This window comes from Rhodnius prolixus, unplaced genomic scaffold (genome assembly GCF_049639745.1).
Source record: "Rhodnius prolixus isolate KJV_2025 unplaced genomic scaffold, Rpr scaffold_4, whole genome shotgun sequence".
NCBI lineage: Eukaryota > Metazoa > Arthropoda > Insecta > Hemiptera > Reduviidae > Rhodnius > Rhodnius prolixus.
Genome location: NW_027411614.1, coordinates 28823880 through 28843612, shown reverse-complemented (window position 1 = coordinate 28843612; position 19733 = coordinate 28823880). Strand labels below are relative to the sequence as shown.

Sequence of the window (19733 nt, the reverse complement as noted above, 5' to 3'; positions counted from 1 at the left end):
ATCAGTAAGGGAATATGGCAGTCATTGATTTGGGAATTTACTCTGTTCAAGCTCAAACAGAATTAAAATTCAGTAATATTGTGTTAACGCATTGATCAACAAAGGCCCAATAAGAAGATGAGTTGTCCGAAGTCTTCAATTGACTTCATACTTATAAATGTAGTAATATCGTTTAAATGTTTTCTCAGCACAAAGTAAGAGAAAGTCTAGTATTGCCAGATTGATGTTTTATTTTTCTTCTCAAGTCGATGCCGGTTCATTTCATTTTTTTTTTTTTTTTAATCTGATGCGAACACACACATAACTTCAACAGTTGTGTAAAGTCAATTTGTACATTGAGGAGAGCTGAGATTTAAGCCAGTACGAGCACGTCAACATTTATGGACATTGAAATGTATCGAGTAAGTTTCAGCTTCACCAAATAGTAGAACTGCAATTGTAATTCCATGTTTCTTTCTCAATTAAGCAAAAGTTGCTCTAGTTATACAAAAATTTAACTACTTATTCTTGTAAAATTCTTCGGAAAGAAATAGATTTTAGACAATATATTATTAATTTTGTACTTGTCTTCTACAATCCACTTGCAACTAAGTCGCAGTAATGTTCTTGCTAACTACTTAGGACCAATGCAGTGCTAGCTTAGTAGATAAAGGTCTGGTAATAGACCGTTTTGGTAAATCTTGATTTGTGAATGTTTAAAAATAATAGTAAAATATTTACATACCTAAAGTGTACATACTATTATGAACATGTATCCATGTTTCATCCACAGTGACGAAACGACGCTTAAAGTCCTGCGGATTCTTCTGGAACAGCTGCAAACCGTCCTTGCAACACTTCACACGATTTCGTTTTTGGTCAAGCGTGAGCAATCGCGGCACCCATCTTGCGGATAGTTTTGTCATGTCCAAATGTTGATGCAAAATATTATGTACCCGTTAATTCGAGATGCCCACAGCACTAGCAATCTCACGCACCTTCACTCTTCTGTCATCCATCACCATATCATGGATTTTATCAATGATTTCTGGAGTAGTAACCTCAACAGGGCGTCCAGAACGTTCAGCGTCACTTGTGCCCATATGGCCACTCCGAAAATTTTGAAACCACTTATAAACTGTTCTAATCGAAGGTGCAGAGTCACCATAATGTTTATCAAGCTTCTCTTTAGTCTCCTGAGGCGTTTTGCCTTTCATAAAGTAGTGTTTAGTCAACTCACGAAATTCGTTTTCGTCCATTTTTTGAAAATCACTCGACTTCCTCGATTCAAACGAATGCCAAACACAAAGAAATAGACCGATCTGACTGAAACTTGGTGTGTGTTCTTCCAAGAGATGCTACTAACTAAACATAACCTCGATACGCGCCAGTGGTGCTATCCCTCTGACTTTGCACGGACTTTTCAAACGACCCTCGTAAATAAATAATAAATAAAAATTACTTAAACATATTTTTTTTTTTTGCAAAAATTGCCAACAACAAGAATTCAATTGTTTAATTAAAATTATAGTTACATTAAATTTATTTGTTAAGTTACACCAGCACTAGATACGCTATCAGTAACAATGACAATACTGATACTACTACACACTCACTAACTGAGGGGAGAAATGTATTTAAAATAAAATAAAATAAAATAAATACATAAAAAATAGTCTAAAGAAACTTTTATTGACCGAATCATGAAAATGTATTCAATTTCTTGGTTTGATTTTGACCATATAACCCTCGTTCACTTCAAGCATTATGGAATATCTGTACTCCAATTCGTGAAATTTTAAATTTGTATAAAGTTTATAATATCTAATTGCGGTAGAAACGAGTACTTTAATTGATGTCATCGCATAAACACTTCCTGAAATATAAATATAAAAATTATCAAAAATAAAAATGATTTCGATAGAACACTTAAGTTATTATTATTATTTATTAAGAAATTCTGAATAAAGGTACAATAAATAATGAGATATGAGGAATGTAAGACGTGGAAAATAGCAGAAACTATCAAAACTTTAAATAAGTAAACCAACCAGTGACACTGGTTCTTTTATAAAGTATAGTACGTTTCCTTGCGCAAAGTGCAATAGCAAAAAACACTTGCCTCTGATGAAAAATGTAAGGATCCGATTCTGTACGCCTAAATGAAAACCAATATCCAGTTGAAAATAAGGTGAAGGCTAAACAGCTGATGTGGAACAAATATAAAAAATTATAGGCGGAAACTATGCAGTGTATGTAAGAAAATATCAAAAGCAGTACAATAATCGCAGATCGCGAATCACTCTGGCTTGAGTCTGGCGGATTGACCTTAGATTTCCTCTGCCTTGGAGTCGACGTAAGAATATTTATCCGCTACCAGAGAACCCTGTTCCTGTCCAAAATAATCTTTAATGTTGATGTGAGAAAAAAGAGAATTTAGCTTCCACCAAGCCCGCTTGTAAGCAAAGGAATTGGTTCTTCATGGATTCATTAATTAAATGAAACCTTTTTAATTTCATTTTGCATACATATACAATGGCTCCCAGTGAAATTGATACACTTGAGTAGATAAATAAAAAGCCATAAAACACCATAACACTGCCACCCCCATGTTTCACAGTTGGGCGTAAATTTTGATTTGGCAAGTTTTTCTCCTGGTTTCCTCCACAGATAGGTACGTCCATCGGACCCGAAAATATTAAATATACTATATTTCAGTAGTACAAAACTCGGGGTCCTTTAATAAATATTTATTTGCAAATTATACCCTAACTGAAAGGTTTCTTTCGCGCTACTCTTCCATGAAATTTGTTTCTTCTTAGCACACGTCGGACTGTTTCTGGACTTACTGACTTACCTAAACGTTTTGATAGTTCTACGGCAATTTTTGGTGCACTCAGGAATGGATTTTGTTTCACTTCTCTAAGGATCCACAACTCATCCCTATCATTTAATATTTTTTTTTGTAGATTTAGTTTTTTTCCTAGCAATGCGGTTTTCCTATTTGTACCTCTCCAATATATGCTGGATAGTTGAACGGCTTTTTTTAATTATTTCAGCTATTTCGTTCAGCGATTTCCCATCATTAAAATGTTTAATGACCAATTCACGTTCTTTAAGAGTTGTATGTACTCCTATTCCTGGAAAAGTTCAAATAAACGGCAGATATTGTCTCTGAAGAGAACCAAATGATTTCGCCAGAAGAGTTTAGAAAACAATTTAAACAATTAAACCAGAGGAGAAAACAATTTAAAGTAAACAAATACACACATATAGGGGCAAAGAACGGTGTATCATTTTCACTGTGAGTTTAGTCAATTGTAAAAAAATGGGTTTATTCTTATTAATAAATCATTGGTTCATTTTTATTTGTTTTCACACAAAGAACATATTACTAGGATGTTTCTTAATTGAAATAAATAATTTTTTTTCAATTAAATATAATTTTGAACTATTTATACAACAATTTCTAACAAATAACCTGGTGTATCATTTTGACTGTGAGCCACTGTATATATTTTTTTAATTTTCTTGTATAAATGAAAATTGCTTTTAATGAAAATGTAAAGGAATAGGATTTTAAGCTACTTTTAAAGATATATTTAACATTATAATGTTAATGTTCACGTTAGCAATGTCAGAGTATGGCTCAATGTTAGAAAAGGTTTTATATTATAGCTAACCTGAAGATTTGCAGGCTTTAACTACTATTCATATTTTATGTACAGTAAAATGACTTAAACGTGAGACGAACAGCATATTAAATACGAGGATTTGTTTTGTACAAAAGTCAGATTTATAAATTGATTCTTACCTGGACAAGATCTTGGTCCCCAGCTGAATGGAAAGTATGATCCTTTTGGTCTTTTTTCACATTCTTCTGGTAGAAAATGATCTGGATAGAATTTATCCGGATGTGACCAGAAAACAGGATCTCGATGTAGGTAATAAAATATAATGAAGGCAGTTGATCCTTCAGGAAGCTTATAGTTTTCTCCTGAAATACACTCCTTACATTGCATTATTGTGTAGAGATGGGTCTGGTATTAGATCGTTTTGGTAAAACTGATTTGTCAATGTTATTATTTAATTAATTATAGTTGAATTTTTCCATTACTTTTGGAAATCATTCCATTTTAAAAGACCTTTAAAATTATTTTCAATGCAACCACGTCATTTAATTTTGAAAAAAAAAAAAGAAATCTACCTTTGGTTGTTAAACGTTTAGTCCATTATGGGAATGAACAAGGGAAAAGAAATTCAAAGGAGGTCTAAAGACGCCAGCGTCGAACCTGATGTTATTTCAAGAGATCAAAGTAAAAAAATTAAAGTAATTGTTTTTAGGCGAGGCTTAACGTCCAATTACCAATTAGGTGTCATGGACAAAGGCACTTACTTTACTATTAACATTTTTTCTTACAGATGAAAGGTAGTTTTGCGCGGGATTCAATCAAGGCATCGCCCACGCACAAATGCAAGCTCCGAATTCAAGAAATCAATATTAATAGTATTACATTTTCAGGGGAATTCTTTGCATCCCAACCCATGCCAAAACAAAAATAAATCGCTTGTCATATAAACCTTCGAATGCTTTCTACGAGTATTGATTTAAAACAACATAAATTGTATTTCAGTATAATTGTATTTCTATTTTTGAGATAAACTTCGTTTTGAACAGGAATAATGAAGTAAAATTCAAACAATCCTATGGTTTTTAATAAGTTCAAATTTCATTCTATTTTCATATTTTTAGAAAAAATGTCTTCCGTAACTTACCTAAATCTATATCTTTCGTAATTTTCCTAAATATTCCAGGCGGGCTATAAAGGCGCATTACTTCCTTGATGACTTTAGTTAAGTAAGTCATTTTGGATAATTGTTCCCATTGTGGCACTATATCAGGATTTTCTCCTAAAATCTCCAATTGTTCTTGATAGACAGCTTCTTGATGTTCAGGAAACATGGCCAGCATCAATAAAGTGTATGATCCTATCACAGCTGATGTATCAAAGCCCTAGATCAAATTTTTCATTATAATATTGCTTCTGGTAAGTCAAGTCAAACAAGCAGGCTATTTTCCATGTCAGAACAAATGGCAACACTCTAAATTTCAACCATAATGAATAAAAGCCAATGTAATACTTCTGAACATAAATTAATTGCAAATTTTCTATAGACAAACATCTGAAATATCGATTTGTTAGATAACCACTTATAAATCTGTTAAATTTTCTAACTTTTAAAAAAGGAGCCAACATTTATTACCTCTTAGTTGATATTTAAAGTAAAACTGATGGTATCATATCATTTAGAAGCCCTAAACTATTTTCTGGGTCACATTTTGTAATATTCGAAGAGAAATTATTACAATAATTATTTTATTATGTTGCGCCTAAATTATAAGTATTTATTGCTGTAATAGATTTAAATTAAGTATCCTACAATGTTCTTTAAGTTTTATGTACAAATTGAGCACTTCAACAGTAAAAGAAGTTAAAACCGCATACAAAATATTCAATGATGTATGGGCCACAAGATTGTTCAACTTGGAAGAAATAGTGAACATCATTTGTGCAGAATAATAAAGAGTTACATTAACTAAACTGAATCAATAGTTTAACTGCTCGATACTAATTGTCGCACACATCTGAGATGTTTCATTCATCTCAATAAAAGAGAAATGCAATGATTAAAAACACTATGAAGACATTTGGTGGGATACATTGAAGGAAGCTCTCCTGTAAGTTATTAAAAATCAATGGTTTCTGAGGAAAGGGTTTAAAAAAAAAAAAAAAACTAAATCAGTGTGCACGAAATGTTTTTATGATGATTAATGAAAATTGCACTTTAAAAAAAAAAAATGCAAACGTTTTTTAGGCAAACTCTTTGGCTATAATAGCAGTTTGGTAGCGCCGCAAAGCTAAGATTTATTGTGGTACTGGAATCAATGCCCGACCTTGGCTTTTATTTAATGAATTTTATAAGAATTTTATTGCAGAGGCGTTAGCACATCTTCCGATCTTGACGTCTGAAGTATCAGACTTTGTTGGATTTCATTTTGTTCAATTATCTCTGCAAAACTTCTGCAGAAGCGTTCAAAAAATTATTTCTCAGAAAATATTAAAAAATACAAATGACAGCTGAGACATGTTTAGACACACTCTACAATGAATGAATGAATGAATGAATGAATTCTACAAAATGATAACATGAATGAAATTTATACAAAAAAAAAAATAGTAATTTGTAATAAAATTGTGAAAGTTGAAGGCCAAATAGAATATTGTAACGAAGTTGACCTGGGCAGAGAAGAAAGGCCTAGATTGTTCTAGGGGTTAAGCGACCAAAGTCGGTAACAGGCCACCACTGTGTAAACAAAAGGCCGGTCTCTACCTGCACCGGAGATGAAAGGGGCTAGATTGTTAAAGCCAGCTAAGAGAAAGGCCTCAGTTGGGGTGGTAGCAGTATGTGTTTTCCCAGCCAGTGATTGACAGGTGGGAGCGAGACAGACGGAGTTGGAGTGAGACAGAGAGTTGGAGGTGGGTGGCCACAGCTGGGGTGGTGGCAGTATGTGTTTTCCTCAGCCAGTGATTGACAGGTGGGAGCGAGACAGACGGAGTTGGAGTGAGACAGAGAGTTGGAGGAGGGCGGCCACAGCTGGGGTGGTGGCAGTATGTGTTTCCCTCAGCCAGTGACCGGCCGGTGGGCGTGACACAGACAGAGTGGGGCAGTCGCAGTTAAAAGGAGGCAGACACAGCTGGAGAAGTTAGTTTTTGAGTTAGTCTTTGAGTGAGTCTTGGAAAGTTAGTTTGGAGAGACACTTTGGAAGTGACAGTTTTGAGAGAGTCAGTGTTGCGGAGTGCTTCAAAGTTAGCTAGTCAGGCGGTTAGTCAGTTAGTGAGTAGAGCTTTGTTTGTGTGGCAGAGACTAGTGCAATTCGGTGCAGTGCGGAGCAGTGGTCAGTCGGGGAACAGTTTTGTGGCGTTACGTAGTGAGTAAGTAACAGTAAACTGTTGTGAATGTTGCAAATGGTAACTATAATGAATAGCGTTAGTTGCTAATAAATGTGAGTAATGTTAATGTGTTAATAAATCAGGTTATTACTTACAAATTTAGCGAGTTTTATTATTTAATCAAACCCACATATTTAAATTAACTAGTGGCAGGCATTAGTTATAGTTGTGAAGTTTTTAGTAAAAGGACAAAAACTTTACAATATATTCAAAGTTGCATGGACTGCCAGTTAGAACCTCCGTTATACTTTTGGTGATGAATTGGTATTGAGAAGAAACCCATTCTTAAATTGGATGAAAAATATTTCAACAATCCCTACTACTAACACGACACCTTAGTTCACTATACATGGCCTTGCAGTTCAAAAAAAAGAGTTGTTTTTCTTACTTACAGCAATAAAGAAGTCAGTTGCAAGTTTTCCAGTATCTTCCCAAGAGAGTTTGTATTGTTTGGCTTTACTGATGAGAACATCACAGTAGAAAGTTGGTTTATCATCCATATTCTCTGCAAATATATTTTAAAATATAAATAATATAAAAAAAAAGTATTTTTCCTTGACATTCAGGTATAACACCTACCTCCAAGCTTTTTTCTGGTGTCTATTCTGGCTTGCAGAATCTGCACAAAAAAAAAATCATAATAAAACTTAAAACACTTCAAATTGATCAGAATTAATGGTTACAAATTACTTAATGTTAAACATATATAAGAAAATATCCTCAAAATAGTGTTCATAAGTTTAATTTTTTTTTCCTTTTCTTAACTCCGCTGATTCATTTCCATAATAAATTTACTTTGCCGAAAGAGATCTACTAATTAACCTTACTCTTAATTTGTAAAGATTATCAGTATCAGTTCTACCAAAAATAAATTTTTATTTTTATTTAAATTACATTTTTTCTTTTTCATTGCAACCTTCACAAAGTTGCAGCTTTTATAAATATTTACAAATAGTAAGTGTTCACTTGTTAATTAACAGTATAATGCAAAAGCTGACTGGTGTTCAATTCAATTTATATAATAATCATATCATTTATGAATTTCATATAAAACTTGACTACTACATTACTTACCTAGACCGTATGTAAAAAGTAAGAAAGAATAGGTCTTCTGTTGAGGATGCAGCTTTGCATTCATCTTCTGAACATGATTGCAAGTTCTGTTGAGAATGTTAGCAACAAAGGACGAGTTATGTGGGACAAGATGGTTAAAATGAAATCATTTCAGAAATTAAAATCTCAACGTAAGGATGGACTTTATTCCTTCATGATCAACTAAAGTTGCAATGCAATAGGAAAGTTCTGGATTGCACTTAGGAAGGATTGTATCAATATTATGAGAGTTATAGACCAACTCTAACTTTCAGTTTTTTATTTTAATGTGCGTGTTTTAAGCAAAATCAATTCAGAAAATTGGGAAAAATATTTGAAACAAAATGAAATGAAAGTCTAACAAGCTGAAGAATTAATGAAATATTGTGATATGTGTAATTTTGTCGTTTTATCAATCCTTATACATAAATTTTTAAACTGTAATTTTTTATTTAAGGAGATCAATGCAAGTTTTATCCCATGAATTGAATTTTTTTTTTTTTTTTCGCAGGCTACCATCAGTCTTACCTTCAAAGCTGTGAAAGTGGCTGAGAAGATAATTGACGATTTTCGTAAAATTCTGCATGCATACTGGCATAGTAAATCAACGGTGACAGCGTTGCATAATATTGTTAAAGCAGAACACAAAACAGTATAGACGATAAAGAATACGCCTTGTTACTTCGATTTATGTAAAGAGCATTTGATAGTGTAACTTTATAGAACTGAGACTATTACACGAAATAAGAGAATGCCTTGCTTAAGAACTTAAAAAGGCAAGTTATCACTAGGTTCCTCAAAAGCTTGTCCCTGCAGTGATGCTCATTGATGGATGGGTTGCTGCATCAGCTAAATGTTGTGTACATCCATTGCAATCAGAAGGTTAGCATTACTTACTAAAAACTAAGAGGAACAAGGTTAACACAGTTAATTTTGTAATCTTGATGGGAAAATGAACGACTTTTAAAGTTTGGTCGCAAAATTGTAAAAGGAAAGAAGGTTGACTTTAATAAATAAATAAATTCAAATAATAATTGCTTTTAATTTAGTTTGTTCAAATTCAAAAATTTAATAATAATAACCTTATGTTTAAAACTGCTTACCGTGCAACATAATTTCCAAAATAGTTTACCGATTTCCTTCAAACATCTGCCGTTCTTCGAAAATTTCGAAAATGGAAGATAAATTATGTGTAGAAAGTTAGATGCCAATTTTATTATAGTTTCCACAATTCTGGTTAATAAAAAATTAAAAATTAGATTATGTGATAATAGACCAGTATTTAATTTTTGTTAATAAAAAGTTAAATTACCCTTCAACACGGTCGCATAATCTGTGATTATTATTTTCGATCTCATTTAAATCGTATCCAAAGTTTGAAACTAGATCAAATTAAAATATTTTTTGAATAAAATCACATAAATCTTCTGAAGGCTAGGGCCTAAGATTATGACTTACATTAGAAGCTCATTACAACATTAGGTGAATATCGAAGCCTTGTGAAAATCGAAATTGAACTGTTTTCAGCAGAAAAGCGTATCTCTTTAGTAAATTTATATCCTAATTTTTTTAATGAGTGGATAATTTTCCTTGCTAAACCAGAGAAGTCAACGGTATATTATAATTAGTTGGCTTGAAAACAGAGATGTTTGTTTGAATGGGGTCAAATATTATCTTTTACAAATTAAATTTGGTTAATTAAAGTTAATTGCAAAGGTTTTCTTTGTTTCTTTCGGAGACTGGAACCATGACATAAATCAATTACTGATCATCCTGTACCGAGGGAATCACCGTATCTCGGTAGATGTGATTGTCAGAAAGAGTTTGAGATGAGAGTTTAGAAATGAGAAAGCTTTTGTTTTTACATCCTTTGAAACTGCAAGATCTGTGAAACTAACAAAATGAACACTGTTAAAGAGGTTAAATAAATTTACATTTTGCTCGAAAATATCGCATATGAACCTTTTCTAATTTATATGATGTTAGCGCAACAAATATTGAATTATTCATCGTTCTTGTTTTAGGTTTTTTATGGTACTGATATTCCAGTAGTCAAATTTTATAGCAATTATGTGAGGGGTTTACAACAAAATAACGTTCAAATTTTTAAAATATAACAATTAAATGTGCTTTTAGACTTATTCATTTATACATACACATATTTAAAAGGAATTTATTAGCCCAATAAGATTTTGAATCAAAACACTATGTATAAATAGCGTAATATAATACAGTATAAAATATGATACAGTACTTACGGCTCAGTGTATCTGCAGTGAAGTTTGTTACGTAATTTCTCAAATTGAAAGTTTCGCCACCATCAGCATATTTTTTCAACACATTGCACAATCTAATAGATTTTTCATGAAACATGTTCAGATTTGATTCTATCATCTTTTTAGTAAGCACTTTATTCAACGGTTTGCGCAATTCTTCCCATCTTTTTCCTGAACTTAAAAATATTTCATATTTTATAAATATAGTCTGAAATATTGTTTTAAATCCTCCGTGATTCAAATTTAAACAGTAGCCGACTCTAACTTTGTCTTTTTCTACTTTAACATGCATGTATAAGATGTGACAACTTCAGAATAAAGGGCATATTAAAGATAAATCAGAAGAATAATTTGGAATAGAGTTAAAATAAAGTACCTATTTAAAAACGAAGATATAATATACATTTTATCATAATTATAACCAAATAATATTATGAACGAACTGGCCAGCATAAGGGTCTGTGACATCTAATAAATTCTAAAAAATGTGAAGGAAAAGTTAATGCAGCAAAATTACTTAAATTATATCAACTAAGCTTGAATGAAATGTTGGGTACTAGCTGATTTGTGTACCTTTTGGCGTTTAATCAACCCTTATACTTAACTTTTTAAACTGTAAGTTTTTGTTAAGGAGATATATATATATTTTATAAATATTATTTCTTCATTTATCAAATAGTAAGAAAGAAAACTAGCAATACATTACCATTGCTTACGAATAATCCACTTGCTATTATCCCTACGAAATCATAGACTGAATCTTTCTGCAAAGCATCTGGGCTTGTTAGAATTGTCTACCAAATACAAAACAAATAAAGGTAACATAGTATTCAAATGAGACAGTCTAGCCTTTGCCATCATTTTTAAGAAATAATTAACATTTGTGTTACCCTAATGTTCTCTAAAGATCACATTCTGACGATAAGGAATTAGGTCACAAACAATGCAGAAAGTATAAATTTCGAGGAAATTTGAATACTAAGTACATCAATGGAAAGAAAGGACAAAAATGTTCAATCAGCAGATGTAAAAATGCTTATTTACTATCTCTATATGCGCACTTTAAATCTAGACCGCATTTACATTTCAATATTAAGTTTACTGAATTGTTGTCACACAAAACAAAAATTTGCTATTGGTGTAGTAAAAAATAATTTTTCCTGGTCAGTGTCATTAAAACTTTGGCTTACCAAGTCTTTTCAGAACGTAGTTGTAATGTGGACAATTAAAAAGATTTTATTGGACTCCGAAATAAATAAAGTGCAAATTATAAAATTAAGTTTATGATGGATAATTAATTGCTAGTTCGGAAAACCTTAATTTCGATTTGTGAATAACAAGATTCTAGTAACTACTTTTCCAGTAACATGTTTCTTGAAGACGTGGGGAGGGAGCAGAATGGTTAATCCAGGAAAGATTTTGTTTTGAAAAGATGTAGAAGGAAAATATTACTTTAAAAAAATCATCGTGTCTTAAGGAAGAAGTTTTTGTCTACGTAACAACCAACCTACTCTACTTTATTATTAAATAATATTTATTTTAAAATTGTTATTATTAAATTGCAATCTTAGGCCTTGGGCACACAAAAAGCGATCTCCGATCTCAGGCGGTCTAGTCGTATTACACAATGGGCGCATTCAGCAGACAAGAGCGCTACGGAACTATCCACTGAATGGCGCACTTTTAGCATCGCTCTCACAACATGTGGGAGCGGACGCCATCTTATGGAGCGGAAATTTTCTATGCTACTTCGACAGAGCGGTGATCGCTACTAGCAAAGTACGTGTATTTATCAAAACAAGTTTGAAATTTTTCCAATTTTTTTGGTAATTAAACGCAACTCTCCCAAAATTACCAAATAATTATCAAACCTTCTTGTTTGTAACAGATGTACAATTAATTTTTAGCCATTTTATGTACAATTGAGAACATCCAAAGCTCTTAACATTTGATTTTCTTAGAAAAATCACTCGGGAAACGACTTATTTCCCGATATTAAGAAAAATACTAGCTTTACTGCCATGGCAATATTTTTAGTAAAAAGGGGATGAAAAAATACATAAAAATAACCTATCGCGTGCTCTTCTTTCTCTTTGATAACAAGTTAAAAAGTTGAAATAGGATTAATAAATACCAGATTTTGAAATGGCCTAGCACCTTTTAATTTAAAAGACGAGTTGTCTTTTACTTGACCGATTCCTCGCCAATTTTAATTCGAAAAAAGGTTATGTTTAGGTTATTTTAGTAGCAGAGCGTTCAGAGAAATAAAGCGCTCCCTTTGGGAGCGATCTGGTAGCGCTCTTGTCAGCTGAATGCGCCCAATGTTGCATCATCTCTGTCAAACAGAACGCGGTCTACCGTAGTAGCGGTCGTAGCTTTCTTCTTGAGAAGTAGTAGTGCGTTTTTTTGGTTATTTGTTTTAATTTTTATATATTGAGTATGAGCTCGGACGAAGAACAACTCCTTCTGCTATTAGCTTTGCCAAGCAAAAAGAAGAAAAGACGAAGTTGGGTGCTTGAAATTAATAAAAAGAGAGAACAATTAGGGGAATACCACCGCTTATGTATCGAGCTGGAGGCACATCAAGATAGGTTCTTCTAGTATTTTCGTCTATCGCGAGAATGAAATAAAAAATGAGTATTAGAGATTCTTAACATTGGAATCTTTATTTCGTATTACTAAGTGGCAAGGCGGTCACGTTGAAATATACTGGGTGTCCCGAATTTAATTGTCATAACTTCGGGAGCGTGTAGGGGATCGATAAACTAAAAGAAAAAGTGGTATAGAGATATGCTCGTTTTTGCTTCGTTTTGGAGAAAATCGCAAAAAACATAAAACGTAGTTTTTATTTCTGTACTTATTTATTACTTTTTAATTCATATTTATTTGTTCGCGTTGTCACTTGCCTAATGTAAATATTGTTCAAAATGTTGCCCTCTTGCAGCAATGCAAGCATTGCATCTAGTACGGACAGCTCGTGTTGCAGCCAAACACTGATTTGGTGATATTTGGTGTACTGCAGCCACGATTCGGTCTTGTAATTGCTCTCTTGAGTTGATTGGTAACGAATAAACTTCCTGCTTCAGGAGACCCCATGCAAAAAAGTCCAGTGGTGTCAGATCAGGCGATCGGGGTGGCCAAGATACTACTCCTCCACGTCCAATCCATCTTCGTGGATAATGGTTGTCTAGCCAAGCTCGAGTAGCTCTGCCATAATGAGCTGGACACCCATCGAGCTGGAACCACATTTCGATGCGTTGCTGCAGGTTGATATCTTCTAAATAATTAAGCAACTCGTTCTCCAAAAAGTCTGTATATCTGGCTGCATTTAATCTGCGGGGTAAAAAAAATGGTCCCACTACAGACTCGTTCAAAATTCCGAGCCAAACGTTAACAGCAAATTCATGCTGGAACCTCCATTCCCTAACAGCCCGTGGATTTTCATCAGCCCATATATGACAATTTCTTTGATTCATAATTCCTCTTCTTGTAAACGTAGCTTCATCCGTCCACATTATTTTTGATGGAAAGGAATTATCATTATTAAATTGCTCAAGATACCAATTACTAAAATTCAACCTCTTAAAATAATCCTCAGGTAATAAATTCTGCATCCTTTGAATGTGATACGGGTGGCGGTTATCATCTTTCAAAGTTCGCCAGATTGTCTGCCGCGGCACTTGTAATGCAGCTGATGCTCTCCGAACGCTGGTCTCAGGGTTGTTATCAAAATGGTGCAGAATACAATTTTCTTGCAAATTGGCTCTTAACGGATCTTGATGAATTGAAAATGAGCCGGTCTCTCGCAGCCTATTAAAAGTCATCGTAATGACTCGCCGATCCGGCACTCTTCTATTTGGAAATCGGCGCGCATACTCTCGCACCGCCTCCACAGCATTACCGTCGCAGAAACCATACACGAAAACCATATCAGCATATTCAACGTTAGAATATGTACGCGGCATATTGTAACAGAAGTAATTCACTCGATGGCTTCTGATGAGTAACTGACGAATTTATAGGAGAAAGGCAGAAATGTAAACAAACAAAAAAGCTTTTACCAAAAAACGGAATATTATTGTTTCCGTGTACGATTTCAATGAATGCCAGAACGATGAGTCATTGCTGCAAGAGGGCAAAATATTTTGAACAAAACAATATTTACATTAGGCAAGTGACAACGCGAACAAATAAAAATGAATTAAAAAGTAATAAATAAGTACAGAAATAAAAACTACGTTTTATGTTTTTTGCGATTTTCTCCAAAACGAAGCAAAAACGAGCATATCTCTATACCACTTTTTCTTTTAGTTTATCGATCCCCTACACGCTCCCGAAGTTATGACATTTAAATTCGGGACACCCTGTATAATTTTATACTAGCAGATCGCTTGTCGTCGCGACAAAGACTAGCCCGCGGCGATAGACCGCGTTCTGTTTGACAAAGATGATGCAACATTGTGTAATACAACTAGACCGCCTGACCTTCTCAGTCGGAGATCATTGCCCACCGCGACAGACCGCTTTCTGTGTACCCAAGGGCCTAATAATTATTGTATTTCAATAATTATCATAAAATATTATTATTACAATAATTATTGATTTTCCGTCAGTTTTTTTAGACGCGTCAACATCTGAGGTTATTACGCCCAGAGGTTTTCAGAGCACTGCCTGTCTTGTCTTGTTACAGACAACACTGTCCATCACCGGACAGTAAGCTGTAATAAGTTCCAAGTTAGTGAAAATCTAAAGGCCAGTAGCTGGTTTCGAACCAAGGATTTTCGCATTGGAATCCAGTAGCCGCTAACCTCGCAATAATAAACTCTATTATTATTTGTACTAATACTATTGTTAAATGTTAAATTGCAATTTAATAATATCGAACAGCCACATGGCTTAGCGGATGTTGATGATTAAAATGTATAATATTATTCATATATTTATGTATGTAGGTATATATACGAAAAGAAATTATTTTAAAGGTAAATATACATACCTCTATGTACCTCGGGTTCGCAATAGTTATTATAAGTTTAGGGCCAATCCATAATTTCATCATCTTAGCTGGGGGTAAACAGTATTCATTTAACAAATTCATTACGAATTCATAACTTTCTGAAAATGAAAATATGCTTGTTCTAATCATTCTCTTTTGGATCTCCAACAACATATAAGGAGGTTATATTATAGCAATCGTGAATAAGAGCTGAAGTCCTACGATCTACAACTAAAAAAAGGAATTAGAATATGTAGCGAAAAAGGAGATTTATGAAGAAACCGAAACCGATGGAAGGACAAAGAATCAAATAGTAGAAAATGTTGCGATAATTGGAAGTGATTTCTCGAAAATTAAGATTTATAGAGGTTCTGATTGCGACTCCAATCACTACCTTGTAAAGGTAATAATTAGACAGAGGTTCATTCAGATTAATTGGTTCAGGTTGATACTAGTTAAAAGATGGTGGGAGACAAATTGGTTAGGAAGTAGTAGTTCTGGAAAGACCACCATCGAAGAACGAGTTCCAGGATAAAATAATAAAGATGTACAAAAAAATTACAAGGCTCCAGGAATGGATGATAGAAATGATGAGATTTTTACGAATAGCTGGCACACTTACTTGCCCTACATTCAAAATGGGAGCCCCTTACCATGTGGCAATTACAGAGAGATATGTAAGTGGTTGGTAATCGATTTTTAAGGTAAGCTCTGGTAGACAAAAATTAAACTTTCTGCTTCCACCACTTTTGGAATATTTAGAAATATTTGGTAGAAATACTTTGAATTTTTGTATAATTGGTCACAATTTAAATTCTACATGTTGAAAATTTTTGAACAATATATAACAAGGCAAGTCTCAGTTACGTTTGGGATTTAAGAAAATTTGATGAAAAGATGCCCTCTTTTTATCTAATAAAAATAAATAATTAAAACTGTCCGGTTGGACAGTTGTATAAGGGTTGATCATCAAAAACTGCACGAAAAAGCGTAACGTTGAAAAACACCCAACTTTGACAATTTTTTTCTCTTTTTCTATAAAAGATAAAATTCCCAAATTTTCTTTATAATGTAGGGCAAATCCTCCTTTATAACTAATTTTTTTGCAACCACCCAGATCTAATAGATTTCGAGAAAAAAGTTGCCGAAAATGAGCAAAAACGGCATTTTCAAAAATTGTTGTTGTTCTTGTTGTTGTTGTTACCTTTTTTGTAAACTGCGTAGCGCCTAAACGCGTGAACCGATTTTCATGAATGAGGTGTCATTCAATTCGGAATTTTATGTAGATGTGCCTTTTGGGGGTCTCGACGCTGTACCTCGAATGGAAGAGGAGTTAGCCCCCTTAATGTAAGGCCCCCTCCAAAATTATTATTTCTAATTACTCTGTAAATCTTGGCCCGATTTTGAAAAAATTTGGTAGGATGATAGAGTTAAAGCTCTCCTACGTAACATTAAAGCGGCGATCAGCTCTTACTCTTGTTAAGGGAAAGTATAGCAATCGTTTCAAATTATCGACACGTGAACCGATTTTCATGAATGAAGTGTCATTCGAATCGAAATTTTGTACAGATTTGCACTTTAAAAGCCTCGAGGCTGTGCCTCATAAGGAGGGAAGTTTGCCCCACCCAAGTAAGGCCCTTTCTAAAACTATTATTACCAATATTTCTATAACGCTTATTCCGATTGTGATAAAATTCAGCCCGAATAAGTGGTTAAAGCTCCTCTACGTGGCTGTGAAGTGCTATCACGCTCTTGCACCTACTAAGAGGAAGTACTGCAATCGTTTAAATTATCAATGAGTGAACCGATTTAAATCAATGAATTGTCGTTCGATTAAAAAATCTTTGCCTCTTTGCTCTGGAAGTACTGCAATCGCAGTTTATTATTCTTACTCCTCTTAAAAGGAAGTACTGAAATCGCAGTTTAATATTGCTATTTACGTACAAATACCTTCCTATGTTATTCAAAACGCTTTTTCAAAAAAATTGTTATTGAGCATGGTTTGGGGGACCGCAACTATAATAATTCTTTAAAAAGATCTCTCCAGTGGTAGTTACGGTTCCGACTTAACACCTTATCAGGTTATAATGATAGAATTGCTCATTCCAAATTTAAAAAAATCTGTAAAGCAGATATGTAACTTTGCAAATTAGACGAAAAGGAAAACCTATCCAAAAGGTACAAAAATCTCCTTAACAAAAACTTACAGTTTAAAATGTTAAGTATAAGGGTTGATTAAACGCCAAAAGGTACACAAATCAGCAAGCACCCAAAATTTCATTAATTCTTCATTAATATTTAAGTAATTTTACTGCATTAATATTCATTAATATTTTTTAGAATTTATTAGATGTCACAGACCCTTATGCTGGCCACTTCATTTATAATATTTTTTTGTTATAATTATGATAAATCACATATACGTACATGCATGTTAAAGTAGACAAAGTTAGAGTCGGCTACTGTCTTGAATTCGTCTTACCGAAATATTCATGAGCACAAATAACACACAGTTATAACAAGTAGATTATTCAACAATTATTGTTTTTCAATTGTAATTTAATTTAGTCCCCCTAATTTTACTTATAGCAAAATACTGGAATAATTAGCTGCCCTAAAAATATGCATATCTTATTTATTTTATATTACATATATACAACATTGTGGGATGAATACCTAGATTGAGAATATAATTGAAGAAAACTATATTATTTGCGATAAAGCCAGATAATTATTACCTATTATTATAAACGTTTGACTACTTCATAAAATAACAATTACTTTAATCGAAGAAAGAACTTAAACCGACGATATTTATTTAAAAATAAAAATAAATAAATAAAATCATTGATGTAAGTTGATGTAAGAATTTTTTAAAAAAGGTTTTGAATTTTTTAGCCTCATAATTTTTTTTTATTCTTTATAACGTTTTTCTTTTTAACCTGTAATTAACAGTTTGATTATTATAAATAATTACAGTCAATCTACAGTGCTACTTGAACATATATTTTGTAGACGAAAATGGCCAGCATAAGGGTCTGTGACATCTAATAAATTCTAAAAAATATTAATGCAGTAAAATTACTTAAATATTAATGAAGAATTAATGAAATTTTGGGTGCTTGCTGATTTGTGTACCTTTTGGCGTTTAATCAACCCTTATACTTAACATTTTAAACTGTAAGTTTTTGTTAAGGAGATTATAATATATCAGATGTTAAGAAGATATAAAGTTGCCGTTTAATGACGTTTATAGTTATCATTATGGGGATAAAAACAACACTCGACAGCAACTTATCTACGCTTATGAACAAGATATTACCTTCTGCATTTTCTACACCGGCAAGAAGAAGACCATTTCCAATAATTGGCCAAGGTTTTGGACCTGGAATGTTGTAAGTTATTTTTGAAGCTCTAATAGCCCATGTAGCATATTTTATAAAATACCACACAGAGTATATCACTAATACCGCAAAAACAACACTTAAAGCGAACATAATTTAGCTTTAATTTCAGTCAGAATGTACTGTCATATTTGCCTTATACTTTCTCCTTTTAACAGTTTGTACAACCTTCAATGTGAAGCAATCAAAGTAGTGGTAGACAAAACTACTGACTTCATACTGACTTTTTCTACCATCTTTATTCGTTTCTATTTCATATATTTCCAGTGTTAGATTCGTCTAGTCTCTTTCAGTGTACGCTTGCTTCTGTAAGTCTTCTGAACATAACCGGATACTGAGTTGTAATAGGTTACTAGATAAAATATAAGAGCTGGACCAAACTCAGCAACTCCACATGATTCACCACAAATACTTCCTTTAATATTTCTTTACTACTTTAAAAAAAAAAAACAAATCTTTGGGTAGATTAAATTTTCATATTTGGGTTTTTGTTTCAACTTGCGTCTGTTATATAAACAGTGTAACCATCTGGGTTTCCTTTTATTCTCTCTCGGACTTGTGCAATATTTATTATTAGCTTTTATTCCATCTTCGGTATATTTTATTATATTTTTTCTGGGCATGTGGCAACCGCCTACTTAATTATTTAAGAATCACACAATTGTAATGTTATTTTTAGAAATCTATAATTAACAAATAGATTAACTTAATAACTATACCATCTTTGATTGTTGGCCTTGAAATCCCCTGCGCTAACAATGAGGTCGTAAAACTGAAATGATGCATCATACTTTAATGAAGATAATTTATAAAAATTAAGAAATACATCTGTAACTGCTTATCTTTAAGTTTAACAAAATAGTGCTAGAATAGTGCAATATGCAATTAAATTTCCACTTGCGAATTATACGTACACCATACTACAACACGCACCTGGGGCAGGTGTTGGTCTCGTGGTCAAGAGCGTGGCTAT

General features: G+C 33.0%; 1 protein-coding gene across 1 annotated transcript; it reads right to left on the bottom strand.

Moving 5' to 3' along the window:
• Positions 1–1349: 1349 nt before the first annotated feature.
• Positions 1350–18915, bottom strand: LOC141455884 (cytochrome P450 4V2-like). The gene is made up of 11 exons (XM_074131343.1): positions 18679–18915; positions 15357–15475; positions 11067–11154; positions 10343–10531; positions 9397–9466; positions 9188–9317; positions 7572–7611; positions 7385–7497; positions 4756–4993; positions 3794–3976; positions 1350–1855 (listed from the first exon to the last, which is right to left on the bottom strand). Exons 1-11 carry the CDS (start codon positions 18851–18853, stop codon positions 1695–1697), a joined length of 1506 nt encoding a protein of 501 aa, XP_073987444.1. The 5' UTR covers positions 18854–18915; the 3' UTR covers positions 1350–1694.
• Positions 18916–19733: the final 818 nt, after the last annotated feature.

Excerpts from the sequence above, each read along its gene's own strand:
- LOC141455884 (XM_074131343.1), bottom strand. The coding sequence starts at position 18,853 with ATGTTCGCTTTAAGTGTTGTTTTTGCGGTATTAGTGATATACTCTGTG. Across the intron at positions 9,467-10,342 it reads CACTGCAGATACACTGAGCC|TTTCAAACTTTGGATACGAT; the intron begins GTAAGTACTGTA and ends AATTTGATCTAG. Across the intron at positions 9,318-9,396 it reads TTATGCGACCGTGTTGAAGG|AATTGTGGAAACTATAATAA; the intron begins GTAATTTAACTT and ends TTTATTAACCAG.